At 42.7% G+C, this 15863-nt stretch overlaps 1 protein-coding gene across 2 annotated transcripts in view; it reads left to right on the top strand.

Moving 5' to 3' along the window:
• The window catches only part of prkcz (protein kinase C, zeta), a 79636-nt gene that overhangs the window by 26887 nt on the left and 36886 nt on the right, over window positions 1–15863 (top strand). The window contains exons 1-6 of one of the 2 annotated variants that reach the window (XM_084553426.1): window positions 512–594; window positions 7335–7420; window positions 8255–8386; window positions 9556–9637; window positions 11606–11664; window positions 11791–11985. In XM_084553426.1, coding sequence (XP_084409552.1) covers window positions 558–594; window positions 7335–7420; window positions 8255–8386; window positions 9556–9637; window positions 11606–11664; window positions 11791–11985 — 591 coding nt within the window. In that variant the 5' untranslated portion in view covers window positions 512–557. Of the gene's footprint in view, window positions 1–511; window positions 595–7334; window positions 7421–8254; window positions 8387–9555; window positions 9638–11605; window positions 11665–11790; window positions 11986–15863 lie in introns of those variants that run through there. The other variant, XM_084553425.1, reaches the window with a different exon arrangement.

Here is a 15863-nt window from a genome sequence, read left to right as displayed (position 1 = left end):
AATAAATAGTCAAACTAGTGAAGCTATTGTGTGCAAAGTTGTGTAATTGTGTCTAAAAGGCCTCAGGGCTGTTTCATTGATGTCTTTCAGCTTCTCTGAATGTGGAAGTCAGTGCTAACCTTGCTTTATACAATGACCCTGAAGGGGTAGGAGCAGAGCGTCGACAAAACTTTGCACTTGTAACTGTTATTACGAAAGTTGGTAATCCTACTGACCCTGATACTGAAGGATATCCTTCATTGGATTCATCAGACATACAGTTCAGTCCAGTCTTGAACCCTTTGACTTTCTTTCTTTCTTTCTTTCGTTTTTTTTTTTTTTTTCTGCCCAGTTGAGGGAACAACCCAGTTGTTGTCGGTCGCGACTCGTATGCTGCTACTTTCCTGTGAGTGAAATGAACAATGTCTGGAAGTGAGTCAAGCCCTCGTAAATGTCCTGTCCCAGAGAGATTTAGCAGTACCACCCTTTTTCTCCTGCTCTGCAGCTCCCCTCCACACAATCTACAGTATATCACCGGCATCACCCTGTCTGCTCCCGTTCTTCTTCACCGGACAGTAATGGCGGGACTGTGCGCGTTGGCTATTGCATCTGGAGGTGTAGTATTTGAGTTTTGAGTCGTCGTTTGACTTTGCTCGCTCTGTTTCTTCGCTCTTTCTTGTTGTCATTCTTGCGCCTCGGCAGAGAAACGGAGTAATGCGGCTTGTTGTTGTGAAGAGAGGGATGTTGTGAAAGGTCAGCTGTTTTAAAGGCCTGCCAGTCGAGTTCAAGTGGTGTGTCTGGATTGCATCACCTCAGGCTGTAAAGGATCCAGGCAGGATGTAAACGAGTACCGATCAACCTACTTTATCCTGAAAATGATTTTTTTAATTGGACCCATTAAGTCGTAACATGTCCAGAGTGGAATCAAGAGAGTACCATTATCTGTTTTACAATTGATAATGTGATTACTAAGGTTAAAACATATTGGAATAGATGAGGACGGAGAAGAATCTCACATGTGTGTTCGACTTTCAACTGATTCTTGAGTCAATATTGTTGCGGTATTTTCAGTATCATGATGATTACTGTTAGGCATAAAAGCTCATCATTCACCTGCACGATTTCAGCTGCATCGATCACTTCTCTGCAACAACATCCTTCCTCCTCTTTGAGTCTGAGTCAGAGATAACACAAGCAATTTTTAGATGTTTATGATCTGAATTATTAGATGTTAATACTTTCAATATATTACTTTCAGTGGAAGATCCGGTTAACACAAATCCCAAATAGTAATAACGCAACATATGCTGTATACACCGATTGGGCATAACATTATGACCACCTTCCTAACATTGTGTAGGTCTCCCTTGTGCCGCCAAAACAGTTGTGACTCATCAGAGAATGGACATGGGCCTTCTGAGGGTGTCCTGTGGTGTCTGGTAACAGAATGTTAGTGGAGGGTCTTTGAGGGGAGGGACCTCTGTGGATCATCCCACGGATACTTGATCAGTTTGGGATCTAGTGAATTTGGAGGCCAGGTCAACACCTTGTGCTGTTCTTCATGATTTTTGAGTTTTTCCAAAGCGTTTTTGTGGCTGCATCCTGCTGGGGATGGTTGCTGCCATCAAGGAGTGTCATTGCTGTGGGGTGGGGGGTACCTGGTCTGGTCTAGGTGGGTGCTACATGTCTAAGTAACATCCACACCAATGAATGCCAGGTCCAAAGATTTCCCAGCAGAACACTGAACTGTCACAAGATGGTCAATGTTATTTACTTCTCTTGTCAGTGGTTTTAATGTTGTGGCTGATCGGTGTATAATCCAAGATGTAATACAACATACTAAATTATAACTTTGATGCAGCAGCTTTGATTTTAGAGAAGCAGGGATAGGACCAATTTAAAGAACTACAGGGAAGGAGAAAGTAAATAACCGGATGTTCTGATCATCAGCAGTTTTCTCAGTCATTCTCTAAACAAACTGAAGCGTTTCTTTAGTGGAAGGAAGTTATTTATTGTTTGATTTAAGATTATAAAACCCTCAAAGGGAAACTGGACTTGACTTCGTTAACCCTTTGGTTCGTGGACAACCCGTTGTACCTACTGAGCTACAGCTGCCCTCAAGGCTACGGCAAGGACAAGGCAGGACGGGAGGTCAGGGTAGATATTATCACCCCCTTTGTTTGCGGCCTTCCATGCGACCACTCCTGGCATACTTCTTGATGTTGTTCATGCAATGGAGGTGGCTAATGGTTGCACCAATCTGTAGGTGAAAATGTTTAGGCCTTTTGCAGAACAGCGGCGGTGAATGAACGTCTCTTACACAGCTGGTTCGAAGTTGGCCTCTAGCATTGTTTCCCAAAGCTTCATTGAGTTCTTAATGAAGACAGATTGATGTTAAAGTCTCGGGTGGGGCGACTGCTTTATCTACGAGTGGCTGTTGCTTTGCTTCCCTGGTGTTCCTCCCAATTCCCTTCTGGCCCCTCATGTATTGAGCCATGTCCCTGCTCTATGACGGCCTGACAGGAGCTTCCATGTTGGGCAGAGGCAGATTATCGGGCGGTGGTTGGATGGAACCGCTCCCTTCTGAGGATCCTTCAGGATCAGGACTGTACGGCCTTCGGTTAGCCATTCAAGGTGGGTCCCACCCCTTAGTAGCTAGTTTATGTGTCCTTCCAGGTGCTAACGGAGTGCAGCTAGCATCTTTAGCCAACATGTGTGAGGTCCTGGTGGTGTCCAGCTCTTCATACCTGACACCCTTTGTTGGATTTCTACCATCAGGTTGCTGTGGTCTGCTCTCTGGTCCATTAGCCACTGGTGTTGCGTGATGCCTCCTGTACAACCTGATTCCTCAACACCTCATGTAGATAGATAGGTAGCTAGGTAGAGTGTTGACGCTGCAGGTTTTCCACTGCGTTTACTGACGAATAGAAACCAAATACACTTAACTGAAAGGGCCTACTTGTGTATTCAAGCATCTTATCTGTTCATTAACACTGTAATTAAAGACACAGAGCAAAGCACTGCAATTTACCTCTTTGTCAAAACATCTGCTGCAATTAATTATTGAATCGCAAACACCGTATTTAGCATGTGATGAGTACAACTAGACGTCTAGCTTCCCCAGCCTCACATTTCTCCTCAGCAGTGATATTCAGTCAGAGTCGGACTTGACAAAGTTAGAGGGAATTTATAAATGAGGCCCAGAGGGGAACTCTTTGTGCCCACCCCACCCCCGGCTCACTTTGACTCTGATCTAAACAGCCCAGACTCAAAGAGAAAGAGAGAAAGAGACAGGAAGACTCCACAATCACTGAAACGTTTTCACCCTGGTATCCATGGCACCGGCAGAAAAGACACGGACCTCGTTTGGAAAGGATTGCCTTGAAATTCTCAGTCAGTACCTCATGTACCAGCCGTCTGCTAGCGGACACAGTCCTCTCGTAAATAGTCCTTGCAAGAAATGGCTGAAATAATGTCAGTATTTCACATTGCGGTCATAAGAGGTAAGACTAGGATTCACACGTGACTGGTCAACGTGTTTAACCTGACTTAACCTGCAGAGACAATTCACGGTTTGTTGTTAAGAGTCGTTTTTTCTTGGCAATGACAATGTCATCCTGACAATCTCGCAGCTAAGTAATAATAGCTAGTATATGGTGGGCCGTGGCTGCCATGGCAACAGAGGCAAAAAGCTGAGTGAGTGGAGGACCACAGCAGCACAGGAGTAAAAAAATAAATGATCGGAATCAGGGAGAGCTAAAACAAAGGACAACTGGACTTGTCTGACTTTTCTTGAACTGAGACCTTGACTTTGTTTTAGATACACCAAGGCAGTTTTCAATGTGGACCAGCCAACTGGTACACTTAATGTTATCTGTTATCACGTTATAAACATTAAGGTTTTTCCTTTAGGGTATGGACTTACTTATGGACCAATCACTTATAAGTTTGTAAATTATGAGAAAACAACCCAGATGATGTGATTCTCTTGGCTGTGATACGGTTAAACTAAGTTTAAAACACGACTAAAAGACTGAAACAATATAGTGGTTTTAGCAGCTTTATCATGTGCATGCTATAAGTGCTGCTCAGTGATCGCATGATGTCCAGTTTATCACAAAGCTGTTCATCATAATGAGTTACGCAACTCCTCTTCATCTCCGCTACTGTCGGGGCTGTGTGATTGCGCATGAAATTAAATTGTTCATCCGATGTAATGCCCGGAAATCAAATTTTCCCGATGTTAACAGAAACATAATGGATGCTTATCATAATTTCGTATAGTAATCAATTTTCACCCCGTCACTTGTTGAGTGATTGTGCTGATGTAACGCGTCTGTCATGTCTAGGGGTGAGGTAGCGCCCAACGAGGGACGCAAGGGGGGGAGGCAGGAGCAATAAAAACTTACAGAGTTAGAAACAAAAGGTGCTGCGGGGTAATCCAAAACCTAAAAGCGATGCAGAAACTCTAGGAATCAGGAATCACAAGAGGTAGAACGAAAACAACAACAGGCCAACAACAGGCGAGAGACAAAACAAATGGAAGTAACTTCGTAGACAACTTCACAGAAGGAGTTTCAAGACTACACATGTCCTGAAGGGTTGATGAGACACAGGTGAAACTAAAGGGGGCGGAGCAACACAAGGAGAAAACAATCAAACAATGGGGGCAACACAGGAAGTAAAGAACAGAAACAGGAAACACAAAGAAAACTAAACAGGGTCACAGAAAATATTCAAAAACTCAAAACCATGACAAGATGATATAAACTTCAGAATGATGCATTATTGATACGCTGATCAACCACAACATTAAAACTACCTGTCAGTTGTCTGTGAAGGTTCTCAGTCATCCAGGTCATGGTATACCCAAAAAAGGTTAAAAAAAGGCAACTGGACTTGTAGAGTTTTTTGAGAAGACGTTTCACCACTCATCCGAGTAGCTTCTTCAGTTCTAGAACTTCTTAGAACTGAAGAAGCTAGAACTTCTTAGAACTGAAGAAGCTAGAACTTTTTAGAACTGAAGAAGCTACTCGGATGAGTGGTGAAACGTCTTCTCTTTTTGAAACTTTTTTGGATATACCGGTCAGTTATTGCGTAGGTCAACCTCCAAAACTTTAGGGGAATGGACATGGGCCTTATGAGGGTGTCCTGTGGTGTCTGGCATCAGGATGTTGGCAATGTGAGGCTTTGGGTGCTATGGGTTGAGGGCTGGGGCGTCCGTGGATCAGGCTTCTTCAAGTACATTCTGCAGTTACTCGATCAGTTTGGTGTTTGGGGAGTCAGGAGGCCAGCTCAACACCTTGGACTGTTCATTTTTTGTTTTTGGTGTGGCATGTCCTGTTGGGTATGGCTGCTACTGTTGTGGAGTGTCGTTGCTTATGGGGTGGGGGGTACCTGCTAAGCAACAACGTTTAGGTGGGTGGGTATTATTATGTGGGTGGTAACATCCATATGAATGTCAGAATCAAAAGTGTTACCTGCTGAACATTGTAACGAGATGATGAAAGTTATTAATTTCGTCACTGGTTTTAATGTTGTGGCTGAGACTTTGATGTATGAATATCTGGACTTTTTGACTGGGTAAAGAATGAAAACAACACAGTTTGGATAGAAATACTTTATATACACTGTTGCCTGTTGTTTAAGTTGGAATAAAATATTTTTTACATCTCCTCATGAAATGATCATCGACAATGTGATCGATCAAGTGTATATCTTCTCAAAACCTTATTGAATAATCTCTTCCAAACATACCACAGTGAAAATTAAATCACAACTAACCTTTGCTAACTGTGTATTCACTCAAACAACAATGGGGGTGTTGCACAATAGGATTAAGGGTTTTATTTCAATTTTTCAACCTTGGTCAGTTTAACAGGCAACACACGTTTGAGGGGATTTCATGCATAAGGATCTCCAATATTACTCTTTCAAATGTCACTCAGTCACTGATATCAAGTATGGCCACCCCTGACACATCGTGGCATACGGTCCACAAGCTTGTTGACGTCGTCAATGGGCAGGACGTCCCACTCTTCGGTCAGATCCCGGGCTAATTCCTGCAGACTCTGATTGGCGGTTTAGGCTTCTGTGGCAATTTGACGCAATAGCCTGATGTTCACCTCCCCAGAAATGTAACTACGCACCGCGGCGACGCAGACCACAAGAGCTGTGATTGGGCCGCTTGGTAGTAGCGTGTTTACGCTTTAGTATTTCCGGCTGCTTCTCCATCTCTGCAATTTTCAAATCGATTATTTTGGATCAATAAAGATGGATCACATCAAGGAAAGGTTAACTGAGGAGGTTCGGAGATAGAAACATAAATACAACTCGTCTTTGGCGAAATTTCTGCGAAAGTTTCAGTTGCTGTTGTTGAAAGTAGAAAATTAACCCAACTGGCAAAAAAGACACAGTGCCGACAAGCGTTTGGGTGGCATTGTTACGGAGCGAGCCAGACTGACGAGCAAACAAGTATAAATGGCTTGCACCGACGTAGGCTACGTACGTAGGTTTACGGCATCTACGTCCCGTAGAGGCATAAACTCTGCTTGATAAATATTGTCCCTCTCAATAAGGGCTCGACCTAAGTAGTTTCCTTGCATCTCAGGTAGCAATACACCAGCCAGTGATCAATTCCTCGCCTTTTGGATGTGACGGTGACACAATGTGCAGTGAGTGAAAACTCTTACAGTTTAAACATTGCACTTAACACATACAATAAGAATCAGCCTCCCAATGAAGCGGCCAGCACTACTCCATGGAGCACGGCTATATCTAGAGGACACACGAGGACAGCCTACTAGACCAGAGTCACTGACAGCCAGCCCAACACTGTGGTTGAATGTGGTTGACAAAAAAATCCTCTTCTGTCTCCCTGTTGTCACCAGATTGACCTAAATGAGGAGTGAGCTGTGAAATAGCTGTTATCACTGACTGACTGACTCTTTAGCTCCAGTCATTTGAATTATTTTATGACTCAGGCAGTCTATTTATTGAACTTCTTTCAATAACACAGTCCTGAAAATACAGTTCTTTACACTTTATTAGGTCTAAGCGTCTAACGCAAACCTGAAACAGAACGTCATGGAGACTGAAGGGAATTGTGCTGACAGAAATACACCTAAATGATCGGTTAATAGGCTTCATTTGCATTAATAATTACCATCGTCATCATCGTCATCATCTTCATCATTATCACCATAGTCTTGTCTAAATAAAAGGCCTTATAGGTCATTGACAAGTATATTTATGTCTTGAAGAAGGCAAAAAGCTAAAAGAAGAAAGTTTAAGAAGATTAGAGCGTGTGTTTCCACCGTAGAGTAACCTGAAGGTTGTCTTCATCTCTCTCCTAGAGTCAATCTATCGCCGCGGGGCCAGAAGATGGAGGAAGCTCTATCGAGTCAACGGACACCTCTTCCAGGCCAAACGCTTTAACAGGGTGAGTGTCTTCAGTTGGACTCTGGCTGCTACTATATGATTTATACAAATTAGATATCTTACAAACTACATATATTATCTTATCTCATTATATAGCTCAGTTACACCAATCAGCCACAACATTATGACCACTGACAGGTGAAGTAAATAACATTCAATGTTCTGCTGGGAAACTTTTGGACCTGGCATTCATTCATGTAGATGTTACTTAGACATGTAGCACCCACCTAGACCAGACCAGGCACCCCCACCCCATAGCAATGACACTCCTTGATGGCAGCAGCCCACCCCAGCAGGACGCAGCCTGACACAGGCACACACACAAAAACACTTTAGGAACAATTCAAAAAAAACATGAAGAACAGCACAAGGTGTTGACCTGGCCTCCAAATTCACTAGATCCCAACCTGATCAAGTATCTCTGGGATGATCCACAGAGGCCCCTCCCCTCAAAGCCCCCCCCCCCCCCCCACTAACAACATCCTGTTACCAGACACCACAGGACACCCTCAGAAGGCCCATGTCCACTCTCTGATGAGTCACAACAGTTTTGGAGGCACAAGGGAGAGCTACACAATATTAGCAAGGTGGTCATAATGTTATGCCTAATTGGTGTATGTATCATGCCCAAATTCAGTAAGTTACGACGTTCCACGTTTGTCCAATAGTTTGTTAATGGGCCAATATAGGACACCCCTTGAAACATGTCACTGTACGTCAATCACATGCTCTTTTCTAATTAATCCTTAAAAAAACATGACTGCATCTGAGTATTAAAAACTAATCTGTAAATATGTGTCCTGTCCTGTCCTGTCCTGTCCCGTGTCTCTCACAGAAAGCCTACTGTGGCCACTGTAGTGAAAGGATATGGGGGCTGGGCCGGCAGGGCTACAAGTGTATCAACTGCAAACTGCTGGTCCATAAGCGCTGTCACAGACTCATCCCTCAGACCTGCCAAAGGCTTATGGTGAGTGTGTCATCGTGTCTCAAGCAGCGAACGGCGTCGTGCCAGCCTGTCAGGTCCGAAGCCAGCACGGCCCGGAGTCAAGCTATGTGGAGATTACATTCCCTCAGGAGTATTAGGAGATGATAACGTCAAGTGCGACACGTCTGACGCACTTTATGGACAGTTTTTAAAAATGATTAGACGGCTCCGGAAATCTGTCAGATTTGTCTTCAGCACCCGTGTGGGGAGCCTGGCAGGTGTCACCTACAGTTCCCTTTGAGGTGTATTAAACTGGAATATGCTAAGAACTGACAATAACACACACAAATGAGCTTATCTTCTCAGTGACATTATCAACAGCAGAATATATCAGGAGAAATTAGAAGAGTTAGTAAGTAATCACAGTCAACAAGTTATGTTCATCTTCTGGAACCGCTTGTCCTGTGAAGGGTTGCAGAGGGGCTGGAGCCTACCTCAGCTGTCATTGGGCTAGAGGTGGGGTACTCCCTGGACAGGTCTCCAGTCTATCTCAGGGCTAACACAGAGAGACAGACAACCATTCACACTCACACCTATGGCCAGTTTAGAATCACCAGTGATCCTAACCAGCATGTCTTTGGACGGTGGGAGGAAGCTGGAGTACCTGGAGAGAACCCACGTAGACACAGGGAGAACATGCAAACTCCACACAGAAAGGCCTGGATTCGAACCCAGAACCTTATCACTGTGAGGCATCAGTGCTAACCACCACACCTGAATGAGTGGTGTTCTCACTTTATCAATGCCACGAGATTTTTCCTGTTCCTTCTTCTCATAACACAAAGTGATTCAGTCCATTTAAGACACACAAAGCAAGGATCTGACCAGATCCAGCGCTCAGCCCACGAAGACTAAAATCCTGATTAGAAAATCAATGTAATCGATACAGTCTTTGCTCTGGGACGTGGGCTGTTTGCTGTCTGGATCACGGTTTCAACTCATCTTCAGGGCCAGATAAGATTAGCCCCCACACATTGTCATTTAGGAGCATTCTCCTCGAGGAACATTTCTGTACATCAGCTCAAATCCTCGCAAACATGATCCTTCGTACACACCTGGAGGAGCGTAGAACCATGAGTGGGTTTATCACTGGATGTTTGGGAAAATATGTTGGAGGCTGTTTGGGTGAATTTTTGAAATTCTTTGTTCAGGATCCAGTCATGCCATCACAGGAGCCCCCTTCAGATGCCAAGAGCGAAGAGGTGGACCTTCCACCAGAGGATGCAGATGGGAGTAAGATATTTAAACCCTCTTTAATTTATTTATTTATTTATGTGAACAAGGGAGCAGAATGTGTTCATGTTACCAGGTCCAGTAATCTTAGCTGGAGACCAACTAATCCAGCAACGATCGCTCACAGGAGAACTAATAATAAACTAAGGAGATTGTAAATACAAGTTGTGACTTGATATCAGAGAAGTCACATTGTTCTTATAGTTTTTCTTTTTTATTAGTAGTATTTTCAGATGTTTTGTGGATTTACCAGGAAACTAATCCTGCAGATTAATCAGTCTTAAAAATAACCCTTTGTTACAGTCTTAGACGACACAGAAAGAAATTCCAGCTGAATATAAACCTGCAGCAGGTTTATGTTCATGTGACGGGACTTAGTACTCCTTTCATTCATTTTGGTGCCACTGGTCGGCAGGTGCCATGCAACTGTAACCATGGAAACGTGGCTTTTGGTTCACATTTGCCCCTCGTGGAACGGCGCCTGCAGAATTGTCTTTTATTTTTGTGACGCTATCTGACCTGCATTCAAACAAGGAGAGGCTTCGTTTGGTTTGATTTAACGTGCTTGATATTCAGATTTGAGGGGGGGACGGTTACGCAGCGTGTGGTATAGAAACTCCCCCAGTCTAGAGAGAGAAGAAGAGGAACCTGAAGATTTTAGTGGATGTGAATGGGGTGCATTTGTTTTCCGAGTAGTCCTGCTTCTCTCATTTCAAGCAACGGCGTAAAACACACTAACTATATGCGTGAGTGCACCAGAGTAGGATAAAAGTAAACTCAGGATGGCTCTTGATGTAATTCCCGTAGCCCGTAGACAAATGAAAAATAGAATCCCTACTCTGTCCCTCTGCATTTTCTGCCAATTTTACCACATTTACTGCTCTCTGATGGGATTCAGACTTCTAAATCCTATTAAAAGGAGACTGGTGGACTGGTGTTTTGGACTGTTTATGGTCTGAGTTGCTGTGAGACTGACTCATTGTGTTGATGATGTGAGTTGGTATTTCCCTCAGGGTTGCCAGACTTTGATTTGTGGACTATAGCCCCCTCTGCTGGCCAACAGGGATCAGCATGCTAAACGTATAAGTGCAGATTCACTTTCTATGCACAGTGTTTCAGTTTAACTCTTTTAAATTCAGTTATCCGATGGGATGCATTTACAGGACCCAAAAATACAGTCAGAACAGAACTAGTCTGACAAGTTATTCTGGCGGCTGTGGGTTTTGAATCTGCAGGAAATATGACATAAGTAGATGAGAGTAGATCTCCCAACTTTATCGACAACGCTGAATTCAGAGAGAGTTCATCTAGACCATAGGTGTCAAAGTGATCCGTGAAAGGGCCACTGTGGCTGCAGGTTTTCATTCCAACCATGCAGCAGCACACCTGACTTGGCTTAATCAATCAACTGAACTGCCTTCACGCAGTCATTTCAGGTGTCCTCTTGCTTGATTGGAACAAAAACTTGCCAGCCACACCCACTGCATGGGTGCTGCATGGTTGGAATGAAAACCTGCAGCCACAGTGGCCCTTTCATGGATCACTTTGACACCCCTGATCTAGACGAACACGATCAGGCTGAGCCCATGTTTTCTGTGGTTCTGCCCACATGGTTTTCAGCTTTGTTCACCTTCTAGTTGTTTTATAATCGCAATGTTTTCGTCATGAACATTTGAGGTTTACCCCGCATTGGGGCAAACTTGCACACAAACAAATGTTTTTATTCCAAAATGAAAGTAATGATTGGATCAGCATGGTTATTAGGCTCTAATATTTTCCCAAAGAACTCCTCTCAGGATCAGGATCAGGGCTACGGTTAGGCCAGCCTCAGACTGATGTCATTACATGAGGCATTTTTATTCTGATGTAGGTATTATTCTTGTTCTAAGTGGAATACTAGTAATACATTCAGATCCAGTAACTGTAGCAGTCTTCAAATAGTAATAAAATTTCTGCTTGTGTTTTTAGCAGTACCGTTTTTACCGCACAACTGTGCAGTGGATAAAACCGAAGATGCAGATGCAGAGGTGAGAAGGGCTTCCAACCACCACAGAACTTCCTGTGTCGTTCACGTCCGGTGATGTTACATGATCGATACCTTGTCTGAATGTATCAGTGCTCTCACACAGCACTCTGACCTCCCTACCCTCCAGGACATTAAAGAAGTTGTAGACGGCATCGTCGGCATCAAGCTGACCCAGGGCCTGGCTCTCGGCCTGGGCGACTTTGACCTGATCAGAGTGATCGGGCGCGGCAGCTACGCCAAAGTCCTGCTGGTTCGGCTAAAGAAGAACGAGCAGGTGTACGCCATGAAGGTGGTGAAGAAGGAGCTCGTCCACGATGACGAGGTGAGATGCTCACGCCTTGGATGTCATGCATGTGAGAGAGGTGCAGGAAGGACATGAAAGATAGACCAGATCAGCTCCACAGTTATAACTGTAAAAACGTGTTAATTAGCCCTCATCTTCTCTGTTGTACGTCATGTGTAATTTATAAGCTGAATATTCACCCTCTCCCAGCTGCAGAACATCTCGAGGCTCGCCACAAAATCCACAAATAGTATTTTAATAGAAGACTAACCGTATTTACGCTGCAAAACCTCAGTTTAAAAAACAAGGAAAAAAAGTATTAAAATTAGGTTTATTCCTCTTAAAATAAGCAAAATTATCTTCCAATAGAACAAGTCCATATATCTAGCCTTAAAGAACCCTCACATATTTCAATACTAATGTCTTTAGATTAAAAACAAGAATAATTATTATTGTATAATGTAGGAAAATGTGCTTAAATTCAGGATATGCTGGCGTAGCTGGAAGCTCATTTTAAACGGTCTTTCACTGTGAACTCATCCTCATTAACTAGCCTCTGCTTTTCTAGTTTTTAAGTAGAAATGTAATTCAAGTTTAGCATTAGCCTGAAGCTGAGGAACATTTGAGCGCAGATGACGTTAAAGGTAAATCTGGTCTTATTCGCTTGAGAAGGGTTTTAGATACATAGATACTTTATTTATCCCGTGGGAAATTTCGGTGTCCAGTAACATCATTACATAGAGACAGGAGGAATTACAGACAGCAAAAGGGTCAAAAAATAAAATAATACTGAGGTACAGTGTATAAAGTATGTATCAAATATTCAAGTACATATAAACAATATATAAGGTGTATGTAAAATATACAAAAGTATATATAACAATATGCAAAAAAGTACAAAAGCAATATTCAAACAAAATACAAAACACAAATGTAGATATATGAAAGAAAAAGAATAGTATACATGCTAATATATATATATATATATAGCTATAATATGCATTATATTGTAGCTATAGCCGCAATAATACGGATACACGATATGTGTTAATATGGATTTATAGATATTAAGATATAGATATTAAACAAACAAAAAGCTCCATTTAAACCTCTTCACATAGAGTGAAGCAGAAAATAAGTGCGTACGTTTACATGGACATTATTTCTTCTGGCCAGAGAAACTGTAGACACTAAATTAAATGATCCTGTGAGACATATATGCATTTACACTCCCTAAAATGTCAGCATTATTTGAAATGATGGTCTTTGCAAGAAGACACTTAGCGTTCAGAACATACAGACTGTATAAAGATGGAAGGCAGAACAGCTTCTCAAAAGTGAAGCCAAAGCAAGTAGAGCTCCCCCTGGTGGCTGGCTGCAGTATAGGTCATAAGCTCCACCCCCTCCATGCTAGTGGGCGGGACTTTGGCCAAACTAAAATGCGTAGTATTAATTAATCGAAAACGTGAGTGAGTCTGGAGGACGTGTGGACGGGTCGTCGATATCGCGGCTCCACGTGGCTCCACCCTCGGACCGTACTGATCAGACTCTGGCTACAAAGTCGCAAGATGGCCCAGCCCGTATCCCCAGGAAAATAGTGTCAGTTTGGCCAATGCAAGGAAGTGGAGGACGTCCATATTTATATACAGTCTATGGTTCAGAAACAGAAGGAAGAGTATTATGTTTGTCTTCAAACTTTATTTCGGCACATGTTGAAGCAAACCTTTGGGATGCCTAGAAACAGACAATGTGGAGGTGACATTGCTGGAGGGGTCAGACTGATGGATAAATCGTGTCAAGTGATGCAACCTTCTGCAGCTGCTTTTTTCCTGCATAAATCTACATACAGTTCTACGTCAGGATTCGTACCACTGTCCTATTTCCCAGCTCCAGCGTCCATCACCGCTCCAGAAAAATCAGCAATTTGATCACATCCTTCCCCCAGAGCAGCACATCCAAGCTACCGTACCTTTTTCTACGTTTTATGTGCGCCTGCCGCCTCCGAGAGGTGGAACCCAGAACATGTTCCTTGACTCAGAGCGCTGTTTAATTGCTTTGACCTTGTATTCCAGGCGTACATCTCCCGCTGATTAGCATAACCCTAACAGCAGGGCTCTAGGTCCTGGGGGGCTGATTTTGTGAACTGCTGGACTGTGTGAAAAGATCTTTTACGGGATTAGTATCGTGCATTAGTTTGAAACGGCAAAAAAAAAAAAGGTTGTGCTGAAGGGCTGAAACTCGGTGTTCAATGTGAAATGAAATCTAGTGAAAAGTAATTTTACAAGGCTGAAAATAAGTGAAGAAGCTGCAGTTTTCCAGGTCTGTAACCTTGTAAATGGAAATCTAAAAACCCAAAAAGCGTTCAGTTTCATTTTGAAACTTATAAAAACAGATTTGCGCTTGTGTACACATCGGCGGTGACTTTACACCCACTTTTTGGAAATTTGACCGCACGGGGCTTTTGAGTCTTGTGATTTTTGGCAGCTGCTCTGGTTTGAAATTCTTGAAAACAGACTGTGGGGCTGGATCAGCTGATCAACGCAGTCGGGCACAGGGAGGGAGGCGACCTCTGGTCAACTCACTTGATTCACTGTACTCGTTGAAGTGGCAAGAAATGTTGAAATTTTGGCAAGAAACTGCAGTGAACCTCATGCATGAACCATGCATACGCACAGATTTGTACAATTTTTTGTTTTCGTGGCATTGATCAATAATTAAATGTCCCTCCATTTGTGATTTGGTGTCCAAGAGAAAAATTTAAGAGGGCCCTTGACCACATTTATCCCACTACTCACATTTTTGTTAATAACGATGAAGTAAAAGCAATTATTGATATTAAAACCCAGTAGAAAAACACTTCATTCATTAATTTAACAATTTTAATTGATTTCACTTTTTTAATAAGATATTCAGGGACGTTTATTTCCTTGAGGCCGTCAGTCATTGTAAAAAAAAAATAGATATATACTGAAGAGACGCTAAGAGATAATGTTTTAATAGTCCAGGTTATGCTGGATGACGCACTGGAAATATCTGACGCTGGGAGGAATAAAATAGAGACGGCTAATATATACGACCACCTTCCCAATATCGTGTAGGTCTCCCTTGTCCCTCCAAAACAGTTGTGACTCATCAGAGAATGGACATGGGCCTTCAGTTTTATTTTGAAACTTATAAAAACAGAGGGGAGGTGCCTCTGTGGATCATCCCACAGATGCTTCAGTTTGGGATCTAGTGAATTTGGAGGCCAGGTCAACACCTTGTGCGGTCCTTCATGTATTTTTGAGTTGTTCCTAAACCAGTGTTTCCCACAAGATTTTGCGAGACCCTGGCGTTTTTTTTTTTTTTTTTTTGGGGGGGTATACAATCTTAATAAAAAACTCTAATCATGTTACTATCCTAGCTATTAAAAACAATTTATACAGTACATGAAATGTCTGCAGGTAGAGTAAGATCATGAGGTTTTTTTCCAGTCCGTCATTCAATTACCGTAATGATGCTAATATTGGATTCATTACGGTAATTTAATGATTTAGCGACAATTAGCAGCAGCCTGTGCATGAATACTAAACATAATGCTTTGGGGATTTCTATGGACAAATGTATGTAAGATTAAATAACGTATTATCGAATTTAATTGTACTAGCAAGCTCTTACAAAGTTAAGCTAGTTCATGTAACGTCTGTAGTCATTTTCTCAAGGTGGAGGGAGCGAAAGATGCTTTCGGGAGCAATAGGAAAAACACATTGCAAGCACAGAATCGTTTGAGACGTGCGTTATGAGACCGTGGCGGAGTAAATTAGGCCCTGGCGGTCCTCCATAATATTAACACTGTATATGAAACCCTGCTAAAACATGTAACAGGACTGCAGCGTGATCTTTTATCTAATATCTTGGATGACAAATGTCATCTTTGC

This window comes from Chelon labrosus (assembly GCF_963514085.1).
Source record: "Chelon labrosus genome assembly, chromosome: 10".
Lineage (NCBI taxonomy): Eukaryota > Metazoa > Chordata > Actinopteri > Mugiliformes > Mugilidae > Chelon > Chelon labrosus.
This window is presented reverse-complemented; position numbering and strand designations above follow the sequence as displayed.